This window comes from Trichosurus vulpecula, chromosome 5, assembly GCF_011100635.1.
Source record: "Trichosurus vulpecula isolate mTriVul1 chromosome 5, mTriVul1.pri, whole genome shotgun sequence".
NCBI lineage: Eukaryota > Metazoa > Chordata > Mammalia > Diprotodontia > Phalangeridae > Trichosurus > Trichosurus vulpecula.
Window position 1 is genome coordinate 70,039,344 of NC_050577.1, and position 22,008 is coordinate 70,061,351.

The window sequence follows — 22,008 nt, forward strand, 5'->3', positions numbered from 1 at the left end:
ATTGAATCACTCTCATCCATGCTCCTTCCCAAGAGTTCCTATTCTAGAAATCTGCCAAAAGGGGATCTGCCTGGCACACTGGAGGTCTGCCTTTAGTTAGGCCTTTGAAGAATTTGATAAAATCAGAAATTAATACAACCATCAGGGATAAATTCACACCATGCTCTAAGTTTGTCTGTGCTGAAATAGAATCAATTTAGGAGAAGTACTGAAAATTCTGAATTACAGAATCTATTTCTTTTGATGTTTTATTTTAGTAACTCAAACTAGACTAGATAATAAAGCTTGCCCTGCCCCCCCCATCTTACAGAGAAGTAGGAAGGAGAGGCCTTTGTGAAACCTGAAATCCTTTAGAAATGTGAGCCTCTTGAAGAGCTATTGACATGAGAGATATTTATGATGACAAAGATGATGATAACGTGGCTGCTTCTCGGATTTTTGAAGCTGATTGAAAAGTCATGATATTTTGAACACTCTCCCATTGATATTGTTGGCACATTCTCAATTTTCCTACTTTATAGAGAAGCAGTTTGCTAAGTAAACTTTAGCCCAGCCCCATGCAGGCATTCAGAAATGACAAACAAGTGAAGTCCGGGTTATTAAGAGTTGGCCATATGTCTTGTCACCTCCTTGCTGGGTTGTTTGTTTCATCTGGCCTACAAAAATCGACATATTCCCCTTCGACAATTCTTGATACTTGGCACTAACTAATCTTTCATTCACTCTGTAACAGCTCTGAGAAAGCCTTATTCAGATCATTTATGAGGCAGGCACCATTGTGTAGATGGCCCTTGTGACACCTGCTTTCTAGGAGCTTACAGTAAAGTAGGACTTATTTTCCCTTTCCCTTTCAAAACTCAACAGAGATAAACCATTTAACTATTACTTTAAGCTTGTGATTGGAGAGAAGAAATCCAGATAATACAAAAAAAAAGAGCATGCAAAATTATTGCTATTGGTTTTACGATGGAAACACATGGATGCAATCATCTTCTTGCTCCACCAGTTACCAGTCAATCACTCGATTGGCGAGCATTCATTGTGTGCCTTGCATGTGCCAAGAACTTTGCTAGACCTTAGAGATACAGATCCAGAAGTGATGGTCCCTGCCCTGGAGAAGCTTACATTCAACTGGGGGTATTGTGTCCAGCAATAAATAAAAACAGGATAGGCACAAAATAAATACAGTGTTAGGTTAAGTTGAGGAAATCTGGAAAGGCCATTTGTAGGAGGTGCAGAGGGAGAGAGCCACAGGATCCAAGATGCAGAGGTGAGAATGGGGAGCATTCCAGATGCGGGGGTGGGGGAAAGCCTGAGCTATCCTTTCTTCCTCCTCCTTCCCCAGGCCCCACCACTCACACACACACACACTATTGTCAGGGATTGGAGCTTGGATAAGAGAGAGGAGGAAGCTGTGTCACCAAGGAGAAGGAATGCACAGTTAAAGATCTCATTAAAATGAGATATCTGGAGGCCTGAAATGCTGCTGTATATGATCTCAGCAGCCTTTTACTAAAATGACCTGTTGACTGGTGAAGTTTTAATGACTGCCGTTTCAAATGCATGGTTCAATGCCGCTGTATGTATTTTTTTTTAAAAAATCACATTATTATAAAGGAAAAAATTCCAGACCTTTTAATGAAATCATTGCATCAGCAATATGACCATTCCCTTTTGGTCAGAACTTGGAAACTCCTTATGGTTTTTGCTTTTATTAATATCATCTTTAGAGGATAAATGATATCCCTTTGGACTTCTCACCATCCCGGCTATTATTCTTCCCCATGGTATTCAGATCCTAGTTAATCTGGTGCCAGAGGGGTATAATGTGGAAAAAGACTGTGTGTTTGGACAGTACTAGTGCCGTGGTAAGAGCTTTAACTTTGGACATGCACACACACAGCTATGTGCTGATGCCCTCAAGTGATGGCAGGTATTTTGCTTTGGGTATTAGGAAAGCCATACAGATCATTTTTCTTGGGTTTAGAGGCTCTAGGTGACTTAGCAAGAAGTGAGGTGCCTTTTTTTTTTTGGTTGTACTATGATTTATACTCTGTCTTGGGCATGTAGACCGTTCCCTCTAGTTGCAAATAAATTCTCCTCAGCCCTAGGCCCGAAGGCTGTTTTTGCCCAGTTCATCATCAGTTCATGTCTCTGGAGATGGAGGCAGTTGATTTGCTCTTCTTTCCTCGATTGTCAACTGAGAAACTGAACCTCTGCTGCTCTGTGTGTTTGCAGTTGGGAGTCGGCAGAAGGGTGAGCACCCGGTCAGGACGGCCGGCAAGGAGAAGTGTGTCTACTTTTTCTGGCAGGGCAGACATTCGACCGTGAGTGAGAAAGGCACATCCGCGCTGATGACTGTGGAACTGGATGAAGAGAGAGGGGCCCAGGTGAGCCCCAGAGGATGATTTCTACCCTGGTGCTAATGTGTGATATGAAATGTTCTCCTCTTCCCTTCTACCTTCCTTCTTTCCAAGTACCCTGAGATACTAAGGCACTCTTCCCTAAGGGAACACCCACTTTGAGGGTCTGTCAAAAGCACCAACTGCCCATAGCCTACCTGGGGTATCCCAGTGATTAGCTGAGGTAGCTGTCTCAGGATTAGCACAATCCTGGCACATAACAAAAGCTTCATAAGTGCTTCTTAACTTGATGGCAATCCAATGCCTAGTTTTAATCTCAAAGCGGCTTCTTTACATTGTCAGCTAATACTTCAGGCTTCCTCTCTTTGCTACCGACCTATCACTATGGTAAGGCAGTATAGTGGACAGAGACTTAGTGTTCAGTGCCCCCTTAGACACTTACTAGCTATGTGGCTTACCCTCTATTAGGCTCAATGTTCTCATCTCTAAAATGGGGAGAAGAGTAAGCACCTTGGGAGGACCAAACTGGATGCTTAAAGCAGTGTGTAATGCTATTATTGTTATCACTCCATCCATGTGTGATCCAAGATTACAACCTAGTTTTTCATATTTTCTTTTATCAGCATAACTGGAGAAGTAATGAAAGTCTCCAAAATGGAATCATAGAACTAGAGCCAGAAGGGAACGCAGTCATAGGCTTTATTGCAAAGTCAAATCTAAAAGCCCTTTGGAATAGCTGCAATTTTGCTCCAATCCATTAGTGCTAGTTAAAACAAAAATGGATCCTATATATTGCAAAACATGAAGCAAATGCTTTTTCTATCAAGGATATTTCTGGGAAGAAGGAGGGCAGAGGACTTTTCCTCCAAGGTAGATTAGCAAGCACATCCAGTCTTCCAAAGACTTGAGATCTATCCAAGAATATCCCTCCTAAGCATCATTAGATTACCGTAGTCATATGTGCGAGGCACAGAGCCCTGAAACTTGAAAACGATGAGAATTTCCTACTGTGAAAATGTATGTGAAAAATAGTTTTTAGCAGGGGTTTGCATCTGAATCTATTCCCTGCACTGGAGGGTTTTGGTCGTAGTTTTAAAGAGTGGCTGTATTTATGATCAGACTGCTGTGAGGATTAAAAGAGATAATTTATGTAAAGCGCTTTACAAACCTTCAATGTCAGCTAGGATGACGATGGTGATTAGTATGGGGGACAAGGAGAACTGGATACTTAGGCCCTCAGCTTCATCATCTTAACCTTTTTTTTTTTTTAACATTTCGAATGTAGAACTGTAGTTGGGGTGTTGGTTTTTGATAAATTACATGAATTGGGAATCAGACTCCAGATATATTAAATACTGCCACAGAACAGCAGTAGATTATGCAAAATGGTGCAAGCGATTGCTAAGCCACCTCAGAGTGAGAAATGCTTCCTCCATCTTAGGGCTCTTAGGCCCCCAGGCTCAATAAACAATTTTCTCCTTTAGTGTGTAGAGCCTTGCCAAAAATTATGAATGAATTGACTCAAGCTGAACATTATATATGGTGCTGCTAATGCCTGATCGAAGGGACCACATTAACAGGCAAGGAAAGGCGGCCCAGTGGATGACACATAGTTGTAAGCAGGCCTCTGGAGTGATGAATACAGAAACATTCCCACCCACCCCCACTGATTGTTAAATTAGCGGTCGGTCGGTCATTCTAATTATTATTGAGTGCTTTTTAAAAGAATTAGTTTAAATTTCCAGGTTCAAGTGCTTCAGGGGAAGGAGCCGCCATGTTTTCTGCAATGCTTCCAAGGAGGCATGGTCGTACACGCAGGGAAGCGAGAAGAAGAAGAAGAAAATACACAAAGTAAATCATTTTTACTGTTGGAAATCAGATTTTTTTTTCTCTTACAAGAAAGTGAGACTAAGTCTTAAGCTAGTAAAGCTTAAAGCTGCCCTAAGAATTTTGGGACGCCCTGTGTAGCTATGGCTTTGCCGTGGAAAGCCTCATCATAGTTGGCTTTAAAATCCCCTTTGTGGGGAGTTCACCATTCTCCTGATAGTTGGCTTCAGGATTAGATTCAGAACATTAGAGGTGGGAAGGTGGCATTTGGGAGTGAGCTCCGGGACATATAGAAAGTGAGTTTACCCCCTTTGCCTTTTCAGAGCCCCCTCAGCCTCCACCCCCCCCCCACCCCCCGCCAAAGAACCCAACAACAGCAATGACTGTGGGAGTTCCATTTCATTCTACTTTCTTTTAGTCTACTTTCTAGGCACCTTTTTTTTTTAACCTCTGATATATTGGACTCTTATCTTTAAATAGAGAGTTTCTCTGTTTTGTGGCTTTTGGCTTGTTTGGGGCCCTGGAAGGGGAGCGTCATTGGCCAAATGATCCAGTGAGAACACAGATCCTCAGGAGCCCCCAGGCTAAGGGGCGGGGCATCCTCCCATCAGTCAGTTGTAAGCCTTGGCTCATGGTTATATTCTGCTGACCCCCTGGTAGGGTATTGGACTGGGGCTCATTACTTTACCAGGGCTAACTGTACCAACGGCACCCCCTGCAGGTGACTGGAGATTGTACTGTGTCCGAGGAGAAGTTCCCATTGAAGGGAATTTGCTGGAAGTTGCCTGTCACTGTAGCAGCCTGAGATCCAGGACTTCCATGATTGTTCTCAGTGTCAATAAAGCCCTCATGTACCTTTGGCATGGGTGCAAAGCACAGGCCCACACGAAGGATGTTGGGAGAAATGCTGCAAATAAAATCAAAGAGCAGTAAGTAGTTGATTACTTTATATTTTAGAAGGGAGGAAAGAAGGTAGGAAGAGAGGGAGAGAGAGAGGAAGGAAGGGAGGGAGGAAGGAATGGAGGGAGAAAGGATGGAAGGAAGAGAGGGAGGAAGGGAGGGAGAAGAGAGGGAACAGAGGGAAGGAAGGAACTAACCAACCTTCACTATCCAAATGAAAGTCTTGGTGGAGTATCTAGGCTTAGCTGTTGCCTCAGTGGGCCTGAAGTTAGAGGGGGGCGGGCAGGGTGGGGGGTGTCCCAAGAAAACAACCTGGGAGTCCACAGGCTTCTGGTGGGTGCACTCATGCTAATGTAGAATTTCAAGGTTAAAGAGATCTCAGGGGGCTTTCTGGTCACACTTGAAAAATCATCCCCATTGAGGCTTTCCCAACAAGTGGTCCTCTAGCATCTGTTTGAAGATCTTCCATGATGGGCAGCCTATTACTTCCCAGGATAAACCATTCCACTTACAGATGCCTTAGCTGTTGGGAAGTCTGACACCTTCCCTGACATCATGATGAAACTGGCCTGTCTGCAGCTTCCAGCCACTCTTCCTGGTTCAGTCCTCTGAGGCCAGGCAAAATAAGCCTAATCCTTTTTTTTCCATGCTGGTCCTCCTGATCCTTAAAGACAGCTATCACGACATTGGGAGGCTTCTCTTCTCCAGGCTCAACATTCTCAGGTTCAGACCAAGATAGCTGGTACCCACCTACTTGAAAGTTTTTTCTTATTTGACAAGGAATATTGACAACATGCTTTCAGAAATCTGTGCAACTCAGTAAAACCCCACATTTTAAAAACAATACCAGATCCAGTTGTAGTCATTAAACAAGGGGTTCTTAACCCTGGAGTCTTTGAACTTTTTCATATTTTGATAACTATATGTCAATATAATTATTTTCCTTTGCCATCTTATGTATTCTATTTTGTGCATTTAAAAATATTATTCTGAGAATAATATTGGGCAGCCAGGTGGTACAGTGGACCAGAGATCAAATCCAGCCTCACTTGCTAGCTTTGTGAGCCTGGGCAAGGTGCTTAACCTCTGTTTGCCTTAGGCTCCTCATGTGTAGAGTCGGGGTAATAGCACCTATCTTCCAGGGTGATTATGAGGATCAAATGAGATAATTATAAAGTGCTTAGCACAGTGCCTGGCATATAGTAAACTGTAGTAGTGGTAGTAGTAGTGGTAGTTGTGGTAGTAGTAGTACTTGTAGTACTTGTGGTAGTACTTATAGTAGTTCTTGTAGTTTTTGAAGCAGTCCGTATGCCTCACCAGACTTCCAAAAGGTTCCATGACACAAAAAGAGGTTAAGAACTCCCACTCTAAACTTACAAAGAATAAACATTTTCTGAGGATTAGCCATTTGACTTGGGCCTGGTCTTTTGCACAAGGTACTTTTGCATTTAGATGTCCTCCTTTTTTTCAGTCTCAGGTAGCCCCTGACTTCCAACACCAGAGATCTATTTTTTTAATGAGGTTAAAGGATCCCTTTCTGAGATTTTTATTCACGCCCTTAAAATGTCTAGCTTTTCCCAGACAGCAAAGCAATGAAGGTATTTCACCCACTGGAGAGTATGAGGCAACCACTTTATTTGTCAGGCAGTAAGATGAACCCTTTCCAAGAAAAAAAAAATTGCTTTCTCTGGCGAAGAGAACAGAGGCAAGGCAATTAGGATTGATTCCAAATAAGGATCAAATAGGCTGAGTCACGGTCACCTGCTGAGGGGCCCTGAGGATTTGACAGACCAAAGCATAGTGGGGAGGCTTCCAGACTACCCTGATCTGCCTCCTTCTTCCAAGAACACCTAAGCAGCTTAGCTTTACATGGGACAGGTCTGGTGGGAAGGATTAAAGCCGTTGTTCTTTCAAGGTATCACATGCAATGAAACATGTTTTTCCTAAACATTTCCCTTTAACACCTTTCTGTGTCTTAAAACCCTATCTCATGGTGAAAGTGATCAAAAATGAGTGCCACCTGGAGAATCATCATGAAAAGGGTTTGAATAAAATACTCCAAAGACTCCCAGAGGTTTTCAGCCATCGTTACCAAGAGCCAGTGAGAGCCCAAAATAGATCAGTGATTGCTTTCATCAGGGAAAACTGGATCATACGACTGACCAGGGTGTGGTCAAACCAAGCCTTAGGGTTCATTCGGGCTGTTGATCTGTGTATCAAGGTATGTACGAGATCGTGTTGGATCTTCTCCCCACAGATGTCCACTGGAAGCGGGATTGCATAGTAGCAGCAACGTGACGATACATGAGTGTGATGAAGGATCGGAGCCATTGGGATTCTGGGATGCATTAGGAAGGAAAGATCGGAAGGCATATGACTGCATGCTACAAGGTAGCGCATCCTCAGCACCCATGTCCGTAAACTGGGCAGAGTTAGCCTTCCTCTGCCTACCTCTCAGGCTTGTTGTAAGAGATGCTCTGTGCAGCAGACAAATGGTAGTCAGTAGCAGCAGCAGCAGCATTGTCATACCTGTCATGTGCCAAGTGTTGTGCTGATTCACTAAGGGCTGAGTGCTAGCAATTTCATTAATTGTGAGAAAAGTGAGGAAAGCTTGAGTAGCATTCTGTGATAAAGCAGAGTGAAGTAGCTGACCCGAAGAAACTCCTGCTCCTGGTACTTTCTCTCAGCCCTGCCCCATTTCCTCCCCCTCATCTCTCAGCTGCTCCCTTGATGCCCTCAAGTGCTTGAATAGACTGAGAGTTTTCTGTGCCCTGAGCCTTCAAGGACCACTAGCTCCTGGTGCCCTACCAAGGCTTGCTTACTAAACTTGGCCAAAGAACCTGTTTGTGGAGCTTTTCCCACCTGCTCAGATGATAATTTCATAACTTTTCAAGAACATCAGCCATATCACAAAAGAGTCAACTTTAGTAGTTAGAGCATCAGACATGGATTCAGAAGGAGCTGAATTCAAATCCAGCCTGGGAATCTTCACGAGCCCTAGTTTACTCATTTCTCAAGATGGGCACAATAATACCTGTAGTAACTACCTTACAGGGTATTGAGGCTCAAAGGAGATGTAAATCACTTTGGAAACATTTTATTTTATTTTATTTTTTATTTTTTTTATTTTAAAGACTGCATCTCCCGCTCTTGCCCAGGCTGGAATGTAGGGGTTTCTCACAGCCTAAATTCTGCTACTGATAGCTTTGACCTACCAGCCTGGGCCAGTTACCCCCTCCTCAGGCAGTCCTTCTGGTGTCCCCCTGACCTCACTCACAGGGGCTCACCATGCTGATACCCATCTTAGTGCAGGCACCCAATTTGTATTGCTGTCTGAAGCTCAGAACTACCAGACTCACCTTCCTAATGTCTGGGATTATCAGCACGCACCACCATGCCTGGCACTTTGGAAACTTCCAAAAGAACTATATATGTGCCAGTTATACAAGTACAAGTCTGAAGGTCAGACCCACCATTATCCCCATTACAAGACTCCAAAAGTCATGTCACTCTCATTTCTAAAACCCCCAATTATATAATTGGTAGAAATGTGACTGTTTCTTTCTTTAGCCACAGTTAATTAGAAATGGTCAATGTCTGTCTCTTGTCTTTAGTCCTTTTGCTGTTCTTTTTCTTTCAAAGATCCTGGAAAGTTTAATTTCACGCCCCGCCTGTTCATCCTCAGTAGTTCATCTGGAGATTTCTCAGCCACCGAATTCATGTATCCTGCCCGGGATCCTTCTGTGGTCAATTCCATGCCCTTCCTACAAGAAGACCTGTACAGTGCCCCACAACCAGGTAGGATAATCTGAGTGCTATGACTGTTTCTCAACAGCAATAGGCAAGAAAAAAAACACAGCTAGCTGCCTGGGCACTGAGCCATCAGGTGTAAATTCCTGGGATCTGGTTGGAACTAGGATAGTCCTATTCTCCTATAAGTGGCAGGATGGGACTTCTTTTACCCTGATCCCTGCCTCATGCCTGCCTCTCCACTCCCATTCCCCAAACATACATTCATAAACAGACACACACTCCACCCTTCAGAAGCATTAACAAATTGAACCTCTATAGAAGGTGAGTGGAAGGGACCCTCACAATCCTGATTGGGACTGGGCATCCAGAAAAGAGAAAGACTGTACACCCTACCGTGTCCATTCTCCTTTTCTTCTGGACCTAGGAGAGAGCGCTAAAAATAAAAGAAAAGCAAAAACTAAATCTCAGGGAAGACTAAGTTCTAAGTGAGCCAGTCACAGAGTATGTTAGACATGAAGTCAGAGGATCTGGGTTCAAATTTTACCTTTGCCCCATCCTCATTGTGTGATTTTGGGCAAGTCACTTCACCAGTCTGGGCTAATAAGAGGGGAAGTCTAGATGACCTCTGTGGTCCATTCTAGCCCTACACCTATGATCCTAGCATCCTGAGGGTGCTATACTCAGATCCCCAGAGAGCAGAACTAACAAGAATTAGCTCTCTCCTTTGTATGCAAAATAAAAGGCAAAGTTATTAGTTAATGACATGTTAATTGAAGGGATAGAGGAGGGCAAAGGAGAGGAGAACTTGGCAAAGAGGGGATGGGCAGGATAAAAAATGTTTTTTGAAAATACATCTTTGGCTCTCTCGTGGTCTCAATCTTGTTTAAAAAGGAAAAAAAAAAAGACTGCTAAGCGTAACCCAGAATATAAATCGTATTGGCCCTGTCATGTATTAGAACTGGAGTCAGCAACTCCTTCAACCTGAATGTCGTCAGTGAAGACTGGCAATGCTCATGATTCCCACTGGCAGGCCTAAAGCATAGTTAGAAAAGAAGGGGAGTAGGAGACCAGGTGAAGAAAGAAGAAAAAGAGCAGAGGCAATATGGTGGACAATGATAGATTGCCTCCTAGTGACCTGACCCCTGCATAAGCTGGACCCTATCATGAGGACACTTCCCATAGCCATGTTTTCTTTGTAGGTGACTACCAAAGGGATCCTCTTTGCCTTCCCAACCATCGTATATTTTGAGAGGAAGGCAAACCCATTCTGTCCTGGAAAATGTAGTAGGTGACTTTTTGCCTTCCTCTCCACAGCACTTTTCCTTGTTGACAACCACCACGAAGTGTATCTCTGGCAAGGGTGGTGGCCAATTGAGAACAAGATAGCAGGCTCTGCCAGGATCCGCTGGGCCAATGACCGAAAGTGTGCCATGGAGACCGTGCTTCGGTACTGCAAAGGTAAGCCCATCTCTGAAACAACGCTGTGTAGAAACACCTTCAGCTGTGAAATGGGACAAGGGGGAGGTGATCGGGATCCACTCAGGCATATCAGACTGGAGTGTTTGTCATTTTAGCCCTCACAACCAAGGCTAATACTCCAAGACAGCTCTAGACAACTTTGGTTCCAGTCCATAGCTTCAACTTCTTCCCTGTCTTATTCACTGCCTTTGAGTGTAAATCTGTCAGAATGTTGATAAGCTCTGGCAGTTTATGAAAAACTGGTTTTGCTTTTACATTTTTTAGGCTTATTTCTTTTGAGAGTAGAGATTTTCAGATTTCCAGAATGATTGTGAATCTCAATTTTATTCTTGTGTGGAATGAGGGCATCCAGCTTGCAATAGTAGAGGTCCAAATGCATATTGTAAAGTGTTCTAAATCCTGCTCTCAGGATTCAGTCATCCTATGTGACAATTAAACTGTCAGATACTAATGACAATAAGAGTATTATTTAAGTAGAGTGCCAAGGTTTGCAAAGCACTTCACAAATATCTCATTCCATCCTCACTACAACCCTGAGTAGAGGTTATATATATATGGTAGAGGATAGAGTTGTATGATATTAGTGTCCTATTTTGTAGATGTGGAAACTGAGGCAGAGGAGTTGTTACTTGCCCGGGGTCACACAGTTACTGTCTGGAGTCACATTTGAACTCAGGTTTTCTTGACCCAAGATCTGGTGCTCTGTATGCTGAACCACCTAAGGTGTAGGGTGTGTCTCACATTTCCCTGTCCTTCATGTAGAGGTGGAAAAGAGGTGGTCTTTGTAGATAAGATCAAAGACCCTTTTTGAAGTGAATCTTTTCATCATTGTTCATTGTGATAGGTTCTCATCCCAAGGAACAAACTCATCTGATGATCACTGTTTCAGGTACTAGAGAACGGTGCAGAATTTTTCATTAGCTTAGGCCTTCAGTAGACAGCTTTAGCCTGAGGGCCAAAGTCAGGATAACAGGAAACCCTTTACAGATTTATGAAGGCACAGGAGAATGTAACAGAGATGCCTTCTCCCTTTCATAGCTCCATCAGGCCCAACAACATGTTGGGCATTGTGGGGCAAAAAAGGGGGAGACATAAGCAGACCGTGTTTTGATAATTAGCAGTAAAGTGCACAGCACTGACCATTTGGTGGGAATCCTTATCTGATGTTAACTTTCCCCTTAAATATTTGATTAATGACCAACAATGATTGAGAGTAAAATACTAAATAAGCATTTTTTTTACCCTGTTAAGTTTCTGTTAACATTTATGTTTTTTGTCATGACGACAGGAAAAAATGTCAAGAAACCCCCCAAGTCCTACCTTCTTCATGCTGGTTTAGAACCTCTGACCTTCACCAATATGTTTCCCAGTTGGGAACATAGAGAAGACATTGCTGAAATCACAGAAATGGTGTGTCTGCCTTCCACTGATGAGTGTTTGATATGTTATTCGGGGAAGCGAGGGGAGGAGGTTGGGAATGGTGAAGTGTGAAGAGTAAGGGGTGAATTTTTAGTTCAAAGAGAGGAGGCCCAGGCCCGTTTTTTAGTGATGACAGTTGTTGTTTCCAGGGGCAGTAGTGATGGTACCAAATAATTGATTTTTTAAAAAAGCATTGACATCTTTTGTTATCACCTTCATTTCCAAATGTTTTCCAGCTCCCCACCACCCAGAGAGCCTGATTATTTTTAAAATTTATATAGATTCTATTGAATATTAAGTTTCCTTTCACCTGCTTGTCAAAATTAAAAAAAAACAAAGCCTAGTTCTACAAGAATGAACCTCCTTTCATGTTTTCCAAACCTTGCTGTTTCATTCCCAAATCATTAAACATGAAAATGAGGCTCTCTAGGAAGCGTGGTGGCTTTTTCAACAACCAGACATTTCCACAGGAAGGAAGGAATGGATGGATGGATGGATGAAACAAAAAGCATTTATTACACTCCTACTGTATGCCAAACACTGTAGCTAACCCTAAAGATAAAAATGCAAAAGCAAAGATAGTTCCTGCCCGCAAGGCACTTATGTTCTGAATGAGGGAGATAATATACTTTGAAGGAGACTGGCGACATATAAGATGCATCAGTTTACTCCAAATCAAACATAGAAGTGATGAGTTGAGAATCCAATCCTGTTCCCTCAAGGGTCCCCTCTAGGAGAATGCTGATCCCAGCTGAAAATACCAATTACTCTGTTGAGTTTTCTCTCTAACTTTCTGCAAGATGGCCATGGATATAGTCACCATATCTTCCAAACAAAATGTCAGGACATTTAGTCTGACAAAGGCATCTTTACGTGCTTTGTGAATGGAACAAAATACCTGAAATCAGGACTTCCCTGGAAAATCTGTGACATTGGTCTCTGTACCCGTAGGCCTCCTCTTGGGAAGAATTAGATTGAGTCAGTAGAGAAAGTATTTTGTTTGATTTTTATGTACTGTTGACTTTATTTTTTTTTACCCTTGACTTTAACATTTAAAGTAGTTTTTCAAATTGTAAACATTTATTTTTTCTCCCCACATGCCCTCCCCCAATTAAAAAAAAACACATCTTTGTAAACAATTATACATAGTTGAACAAAACAAATTCCCACTTTCCCACTTTTTCCAAAAACAAGTGCTCGTTCTGTAGCCTGCGCCCCTTACCTCCCCGTCAGTAGGTATCATTAGTCCCCTGGAATCGTGGTTAGTCTCTGCATTGACCAGAATTCTGATGTCTTTCAAAGATGTTTGTCCTTGCGGTATTGTTATTCTTTTGGTTCTGCTCTCATCATTCCCCATCATTTCATACAAATGTTCCCAAGTCTCTTAACAGACCCTTCATCCTTGCTCCCAGCACAACAATATTCTATTACGTGACATGTCCAGCATCACCCAAAGTCAGAAACAGAAATTGGATACATCTCCCTGGCTCTCAGGCTGACCCTCCATCCAGCATGTATCCTATTAGATTCATGTACCATACTTGGTACAACCAGTCCCCAATGGATGGACACCTCTTAGTTTCCAGTTCTTCATCATCCAGAAAAAAAGTCAGCAGGGGGAAGTGTAGAGAGAGGTTGGTGGCCAAAGCAAAGAGTCAAAAAACTCATGGGAGACACAGGTACTGAGTAAGGGAACCATCATTAGAAAGGATGGCTGTCAAGCACCATGGGGAGGAGGGGACATGAAGATAACTGGAGAGTTGAGGACAGAGGAAAGAGCTCCAAAAAGGTGCTCCAAGGCAACTTTGTATTTGCATGTGACAGTCTTCGGTTTTCACTTCAGATTCAGTCCCCAAGTATAAAACTGCGTTTACATCGTTGTATTAAATTATGTTAATGTGTGCTGATCTTGTAGACAAGGTAATGATGACAAGCACTCCTTGGATCCCCATCTCTTACTGCCTGGTCCAGACTGTCAGTAAAAGTTGCAGACCAGGTGGAGAGTCAGGTGACATCGAGGCAGCCCTAGCCTTGCCTGCCACTGCCTATGGTGTCCTGGCCTCTGGCTTTTGGCAGCACCCAGATGCCTGAGCTCAGTTTAACCATCTTTGTACCCCAATTTGGATAAAATAGGCACTAGGGCTTGAGGGAAGTGGCCAGGCTGAGGATTTAGAGCTAAAACAGACCTTGAGATCTTCACCCTCCATTCACCCTCCACCTCTTCTAGTTTACAGATGAGAAAACTGAGAGCCAAACAGGTCCTGACCAGCTGTGTGAGCCACGGTCAAAGCACTTAACCAGTCTGACCTTCAGTTTCCTCCTCAGTAAGATGGAGATAATAGTGTGCCTGTAATACCCGCTTCTTATTTTTAATTATTCTATGCATACTTCCCCTTGATTTCCAATTCTTTGCCACCAAAAAGGGCTGCTATAAATATTTTTGTACATGTGTCCTTTTCCCTTTTTTATGATCTCTTTGGGATACAGAACTAGAAGTGGTATTGTTGGGTCAAAGGGTATACACAGTTTTATAGCCCTTGGGCATAGTTCAAATTGCCGTAGTAGGTTTTTATGGTCAGGGCTCTTTTCTGGGTTTTGCTCATTTTTTAGCCTATTTCATGACTTTTAAAGTTGAGCTCTGCTCCTGGGGCCCAGGGAACACTGTCCCAAGCTTATTGCACTGGGGGCCAGGAGTCTGGTCACTGCCTTTCTGTGCTGAGGTTTCAGGTGTTGGTGGCTTGCCCACTATGCCTAGCCTAGTCGTGCCTGTTATGCCAAGATTTCCAGGCTGGCAGTTTGCCTTCTGCACTGGGGCTGGAGGCCTCACAGCTGGCCTGTTCAGCCTGCTGAGCCAGGAACAAGGAGCCTGGTTGCTGATCTGTGCTGTGGCTAAGAGACTCCCACTGGCTTGCCCAGACACGGTCTGCGCTGGGCTACGCTTCCGTTTTACCCGACTGAGACAGACCTTTCCTAAAATCCTTCTGAGTTATCTTAAGCTGGGAAGTTGTTTCACTCTGTCTTTTTCTGGGTTCTGTTGCTCCAGAATCCATTTAAAGGCTTAATTTAATGTTGTTTCCAAGGGAAACTGGGGAAAGCTCAGGCAATTTCCTGGCTTCTCTCTGCCATCTTGATTCCAGCCTTGGAAAACTTTTAAAGGCATCAAACAAATGTCATTTATTGTCATTTGCCTTGCCAGACACAGGTCTCACAGTTAATAAGTTCCAGAGATGGGATTCAAACCCAGGTCCTCTCCCTCCAGGTCCCACGCTGCTCTTCCTCAGCTCTCCCATACCACTAGCTGCTGCCACCACTCAGAAGGTACATAGGCACTTCCCAGCAGTGGCTGTGGCCGCAGCAACTCTTGGCCAGTTGACGATGAACATAGGCAGCAAAACTACAGTGTTTGCTGTCTTGTACCCCTCTGCCATTGCAAGTTCTTTCTCAGGAGAACTCATTGGTCTGCTTTTTGAAACTGCAGGGGTTGGTGGAAAATATCCTGGATAGAGGGTCAGCCTGAGAGTCAGGGAACTCACATTCAATTTCTGGTTCTGACTTTGTATGATGCTGGACACATCATTTAATCTCTCAGTGCCCCAGGCAAATGAGAGGTGGCCTTTGGCAATGGTAGAAGGAGTTCTCTATACCAACGAAATCACAGCCAATCCCTTCCCCTCCCCCTCACCCCTCAAAATGTTCTATAAAATGAAAGCTATTCCCACCCCACCAGGACCTCCACATGGCATAATCCAGTGGCATTTTTCTCTCCAATCATATCTTTCTCGCTTTCCATATATACATACTCACACACATATATACACATATATATGTATACATGTATGTATGTCTGTGTATGTATATACATACATATACATATGTATATAATCATGAATATATATACACGTGATTTTCATGTATGTGTATGTGTGTGTGGGGTTAACCTAGCTGAAATCAGAACTATACCACACTGTCTTTCCTGGAATTCCTACAGTTTTCCTCCATTCCCAAGTTGGACTACTGATGTGGGGTCTCAGGGCCAATAAGACAAAGGAGTTGATGGGGGCACTTGGTGTCCCCCCTTGCCCATAGGGTGGTCTCTGAAGCTATTTTAAGCTTTGTTTCTTGGTTCTTGCTCTTTCTTATACTCAAAAACATTTTCTTCATTCCCCACTTCTTCTCCAGGATGCAGAAGTCTCTAACCAGATTATCCTTGTGGAAGACGTGTTAGCCAAGCTTTGTAAAACCGTTTATCCACTGGCTGATCTCTTAGCCAGACCCCTCCCCGAAGGAGTCGACCCTCTGAAGCTTGAAATTTACCTTACTGATGAAGACTTTGAAGTAAGTGGTTTAGGGGGTAGGTAGGCTAGCAGTTGAGTCAATCAACAAGCATTTGTTAGGTATATACTAAGTGCCTGTAGGCAGCTTGATGGCACCATCGTGCATGTAGTACTGGGCCCAGAGACAGGAAGAATCCTCTTCCTGAGTTCAAATCTGGCCTTAGGCGCTTACTAGCCGTGTGATCCTGGGCAAGTCACTTCACCTGGTTTGCCTCGGTTTCCTCATCTGTAAAGTGACAAATGGCAAACCACTCCAGTGTCTCTGCCAAGAAAACCCCAAATGGGATCATGAAGAGTTGGACACAACTGGAAAATGACTGAACAACAACCAACAAAATACCAGCAACAGTGCTTGGCCCTGGAGATACCAAGACAAACATGAAACGGTCTCTGCTCTCAATGAGCTTAACAGAAGAGAGAACATATGCATACACAGAGATACCTTGTAGCTGGGGGAAGGCTAGTTTTGTTGGTCCAGTGCACGTGCAGAGGGGAGTCATGGACAATAAGGCAGAAAGGGTCGTCGAGGGCTATATTTTGAAATTTTAAATGCCAAATGCGGGCATTTGTGTCTGATTCCAAAGGTAGTACAGAGCCATCAAAGTTCACTGAGGGGGAGGGAGATGTGGTCAGAACTCTGCTTTAGGAAAATCACTTTAGTAGCTACACAGTTGATGGACTATAGTGGGAGGAAGCCTGGAGAAGAGAGGAAGGAAGAGAACTTGGCCGAGTAGCAGCTTCTTGCAATAATAGTCTGGGCAAGAGTCAGTGAGGGACTGTATTGGGGAAGGTAGAAGGGGACCAAATGGAGAGAAGTTGTAGAGGTAGAAATGACGATATTTGACAACCATGGGCCGAGGAAGAGAGAAGCTTTGAGGGTAACACTGGGGTTGCAAACCTGGGGTACAAGAGGGAATAGCCTACTTCAGCACCAGACAAAGTTTTCTTACTCTGGGGTGGTTTTTTTGTTTTTCCTTCTTTCAGGTTGCACTAGACATGACCAGAGAAGAATATAGCATGCTGCCATCTTGGAAACAGGTGAACCTTAAGAAAGCAAAAGGGCTTTTCTAAGCATCCATGCCACCAGTGGAAGATGAGGCCAATGAAATCTCTGTTGTCACTTTCAATACCATTGGGCTGGGAAGATGGACATCTCTTTGGACTGGTCTACAAATTTTGAAAAGTCAAAGTAGAAACGATTTGAAGTTATTAGATACTGCCTGAGCTGGAGTTGTGTAATTTTGTAAATGTGTAAGAGAACTCTCCGGAAACTTTCTCCCCCCTTCCTCAGAGGGTACTTCCTGTTTGTAAACTTGGCTCTCCTGTCCACTTGAGAGCAGTAGCCCCTCATAGCTGCTGCCAAGTCCTCCTCTGGCTCCCTCCAGCCTTTGCCTATTCATTTTTGAAGACGCTCTCTTTGTAAAGTGTTATTTTGTTAGCTTGTGGATTATTAAAAATATATATATATTTATATAAACACCGTATAGTTCAAGTATGTATTTAACAAAGCAATATGTATTCACTTTAAAAAAAATTTTTTTGGTGTCAAAACAATACCAAGAAGTAGATGGAGTTGCTTCTACTGAATTATCTATACCACCAGTATATGTATCTTATACACATTCTGAAACGTTTCCTTTGGCAACGGGCAAGAGGCTGTTCTAAGGACCGCTGCCTGGGCTGAAAGGAACAAAACCTTTGTACTTATGGCTGGGGACTCTTGAGAAACTCTGCGACCTTCATACCTTAACATCCAAAAACAAACAACAAATGTATAGTGCCTTGTTTTGTGTACAGTTTATATACAGAAAAGTTTGGGTCTGCCCTTTTGAAGATGGTTTGGAACAGTATCTAAAATTTTACTTTACGATGACAAGAAGTTAAAAAAAACATCTCAATTTATAATACTTGTAAACACATCTTTTTGTGATATAAGATTCCAAAGTAAGAGCTTCAGAATAAAACTTTGGCAATGAGTCCTTTGGTCTTTGTTTAATTCCAAGCATGTACTCTTTGAAATGTCCTTCCCTGTGTGTAAGTGTCCTAGGATACCAACATCCCACAGAGCTTCACTTTGCCTTCGGGCACCTGGCACAGAACAACGTGGTGAGGGGGGAGAGAGATTTTACCGCAGTTTTCTAAGAACATTCCGGGATGGTTATACGGGTTTATCAGGTTAGCCGGTTAACGCCAGCTCTTATATCCTAGGTGTTCCATAAGCACCCACAGCATTAGCATGGGCCGACCTGTGCTCAGACATAACCAGATCGTGACCTTTTTGCCTCACTGCACAGACACTGTGAAACAATAATGATCTGGGTTCCATGATTTGCCAGCTGTGTGACCCTGGGAGCAGGGTCATTTCTGAGCCTCTGTTTCTCCTCATCAAAATGGGGAAAATAATACTTTCCTTGTCCACCTCACAGGGACATTGTATAGGTCAAACTAAAATAAATGTAAATGTGTTACAGATATATGCATAATGATAATAATGCAACAAGGAATATGAAATAGGAGAGAGGACAGGAAATGTTTAAATTAGAATATCATCCACACTGAGATGATAGTTGAAGCTGGGACTCTTTTTAAGCTCTTCAAAGAAATGAATGTGAAGAACAGAAGGTTAAGGACTTGAGGCCCATAGCTAAAAGTAGGAAGAGAAGGCATCAGAGAGGGAGGAAGAGAAGGGAACCAAGAAACTCTGAGTGTTGAATATTCCCTGCTCTTTCTCTTCCCTTCTTCCTCTGTCTCTCCATTTTCTTCCTTTTTACCCTTCCCTTCTTTCCTTTCTCCCTCTCCCTTTCCCTTCCTTCCTTCACCTTTTCTTCCTTCTTTCCTTCATTCCTTCCCCCACCTTTCCTTCCTTTTTTCTTTTCTATCCCTCCTTTTCTTTCTGCCTTCCTCTCCTTCCCTCACTCCATTTCTGCCTTCCTTCCCTCCCTTTCATTCTCACTGTCAGTTTGCTTCCCAAACCTTCTCTTCATAAGTAGTACAAAAGGAATCATGGATTCCAAAATAGTGAAATTTGACTTTTGGGGGAAATTAGAGTTAGAAGTACTGGTGTTGCGCTAGTTAGCTTATTAGGCTGGCTTCTGTCTAAGCAGTTTGTAAAGGACGTAAGCAGGCGTTCCACCTGTGGGGCTTATTTTTCTATTTCCCACTGATACTCATCCTTTCCTTAGTTGCTATTTATTACTCTGCACTGCTGTGAAAGGTCCCAGCCACCCACAAAGAGCATCACTTGCTGAATTTGGCAAATCCTGAAAATTTAGCCAATTATAACACGTCAGCCCCCGACTTACCTCCCTGTCTTGGCTTGTAGTCATCCCCAGAGCAAGTGTATTTAGAGGAGAGCACTTTGATCGACTGTCATCGTCACTGGTATTTCTTTGGAGCTAAGAACCCTTCCTTCAAAGATCAAAGGGCCAATGGACATTTGGGGATTGGCATCTCCATTAAAGTTGCTGAGTGAGGTCTTTCTGGAGATCAGACTTTGTATGTATTCTAAGCATTTGGCTAGTTTATTTCAAAATAACTTCTGGGGATGGGGAGTAGAATTCTTTTTACTCGGTCCTCTCACATGCAACATAAAAATGGGAAAGATCTTGACTCACTGGGGAGGGCATTTGCACACTTGTCTCTTCCAAATCCCTTAGGTCCCCATGGCCAGATTAAGAAGGAGTAACAGAACTGCTATTTTCCCCTGTTCCTCAAGTTGCCTTTATTACTCTTCATCCTATTCCGTTTTCATCCCTCAGCCTCATTCTTCACAAACACCAAAACAGAAATGCATCCCAGACACCAAGACTATTTTGTGTACATGATTTTAACAAGGGAGTATCTGCTGTTTTAGGAATTAATTGTAAGCTCCTTGAGGGCAAGGACTGTTTTTTGTCTCTTTTTGTACCCCCAGTTCTTAGCCTAGTGCCTGACCCAGAGTAAGCACTTAATTAATGTTTATTGATTAAATTACTACTATATCTAAACAAATACAAAGCCCCCACCAGGATGGTCTAATTTTTAAAATTTATTTATTTTTAGTTTTCAACATTCACTTCCATAAGATTTTAAGTTCCAAATTTTCTCCCCATCTTTTTCTTCCCTCCTCCTCAAGATAATGTGTAATTTGATAGAGCATCTACATATACATTCATATTGAACCTTTTTCACATTAGTCATGTTGTAAAGAAGAATTAGAATCAGTGGGAGAAACCATGAGAAAGAAGAAACCAAAACAAAAAGAGAGCAAATAATATGATTCCATCCGCATTCACACTCCATGGTTCCTTTTCCAGACATGGATTGCATTTTCCATCATGAGTCCTTTGGAGCTGTCTTAGATCATTACATTGCTGAGATGAGATAAGGCTATCTCTTGTTTATTTATTGCATATTGTGACTGTTACTGTGTACAGTGTTCTCTCAGTTCTGCTCATTTCACTCAGCATCAGTTCATTCAAGTCTTTCCAGGTTTTTCTGAAGTCTGCCTGTCATCATTTCTTATAGCACAATAGTGTTCGATTACATTCACATACCACAACTTGTTCAGCTATTCCCCAACTGATGGGCATCCCCTCAATTTCCAGTTCTTTGCTACCACAAAAAGAGCTGTTATAAATATTTTTTGTACATGTTGATCCTTTTCCCATTTTTATGATCTCTTTGAGATACAGACCTAGAAGTGGTATTGCTGGGTCAAGAATGCATAGTTTTATAGCCCTTTGGGCATAGTTCCAAATTGTTCTCCAGAATGGTGGGATCAGTTCACAACTCCATCAACAATGTGTTAGTGTCAGGTTGGTCTAATTTGAGGAGACCTGGCTAGCTATGCCATTTCCATACTCCAAGTTTAAGTCCTCAAGTTGAATGGACAACGTTACAACTCAGTCCACCAACCTGGAAGCTTCAGTTTTCCATTAATTCTAGCAGGTTCTTGGCTTATCCTTTATGATCTGTCTTGACTATAATCACATCCATACCAGATAAATGGTATGGATTCTTTCAAAAGGATTTCTGGCTTTTCATTTGCACTCTACCGGGTTGAGAACAATAGTCACCTTCTTCCCTTGAGCATTAGAATGAATGTGTTGATTTCCAAGTACCTGGGCTTCCCGCCTTAGTAGATGACTACAATATTATCCATAAATGTCCTCCCGTTTAGTGCCTGGTCTCCAAAACCCCAGATTGCCAAAAGGGCCTATGCCACAAAGGAAAATTGGTGCACTAATGCACTGTTGGTGGAGTTGGGAACTATCCTAACCATTCTGGAGCTCTATATAACTATGCATACCCTTTGATCCAGCAATACCACTACTAGGTCTATATCCTACAGAGATGTTTTTAAAAGTGGGAGTGGGTTAGAAAGGACCTATTTGTACAAAAATATTTATAACAACTCTCTTTATGGTGCCAAAGAACTGGAAATCAACGGGATGCCCATTAATTGGGAAATGGCTGAACAGGTTGTGATATACGAATGCAATAGAATACTATTGTGCTATAAGATGTGATGAGCTGGGGGATTTCAGAAAAATCTGGAAAGACTTACATGAACTGATGCAAAGTGAAGTGAGCAGAACCAGGAGAACATTGTATACAGTAACAGCAACATTGTGTGATGATCAACTATGATTGGCTTTGCTCTTCTCAGCAATACAATGGTCTAAGACAAAGGACTCATGATGAAAAATCCTACCCATCTCCAGAAAAAAGAACTGATAGCATCTGAATGCAGATGAAAGCATACTATTTTTCACATTCTATCTTTATTTCATGTTTTTTTAGGGTCTGTATCTTCTTTCACAACATGACTAATATGGTAATATGTTTTGCATGACTGAACATCTATAACCTATATAAAATTTCTTAACTGTTTTAAGGAGGGAGGAGGTGAGAAGACGGAGAAAATTTAGAACTTAAAAATTTTTAAATGA

At 42.7% G+C, this 22,008-nt stretch overlaps 1 protein-coding gene across 8 annotated transcripts in view; it reads left to right on the forward strand.

Annotated features, from left to right (window-relative positions):
- The window catches only part of SVIL (supervillin), a 234,524-nt gene extending 216,470 nt beyond the window's left edge, over positions 1 to 18,054 (forward strand). For 7 of the 8 annotated variants that reach the window (XM_036758584.1, XM_036758589.1, XM_036758588.1 and 4 more), the window contains 9 exons: positions 2,239 to 2,390; positions 4,109 to 4,214; positions 4,912 to 5,119; positions 7,348 to 7,481; positions 8,733 to 8,888; positions 10,158 to 10,301; positions 11,611 to 11,732; positions 15,921 to 16,076; positions 17,060 to 18,054. In XM_036758584.1, coding sequence (XP_036614479.1) covers positions 2,239 to 2,390; positions 4,109 to 4,214; positions 4,912 to 5,119; positions 7,348 to 7,481; positions 8,733 to 8,888; positions 10,158 to 10,301; positions 11,611 to 11,732; positions 15,921 to 16,076; positions 17,060 to 17,146 — 1,265 coding nt within the window. In that variant the 3' untranslated portion in view covers positions 17,147 to 18,054. The remainder of the gene's footprint in view (positions 1 to 2,238; positions 2,391 to 4,108; positions 4,215 to 4,911; positions 5,120 to 7,347; positions 7,482 to 8,732; positions 8,889 to 10,157; positions 10,302 to 11,610; positions 11,733 to 15,920; positions 16,077 to 17,059) is intronic. The other variant, XM_036758582.1, reaches the window with a different exon arrangement.
- Positions 18,055 to 22,008: the final 3,954 nt, after the last annotated feature.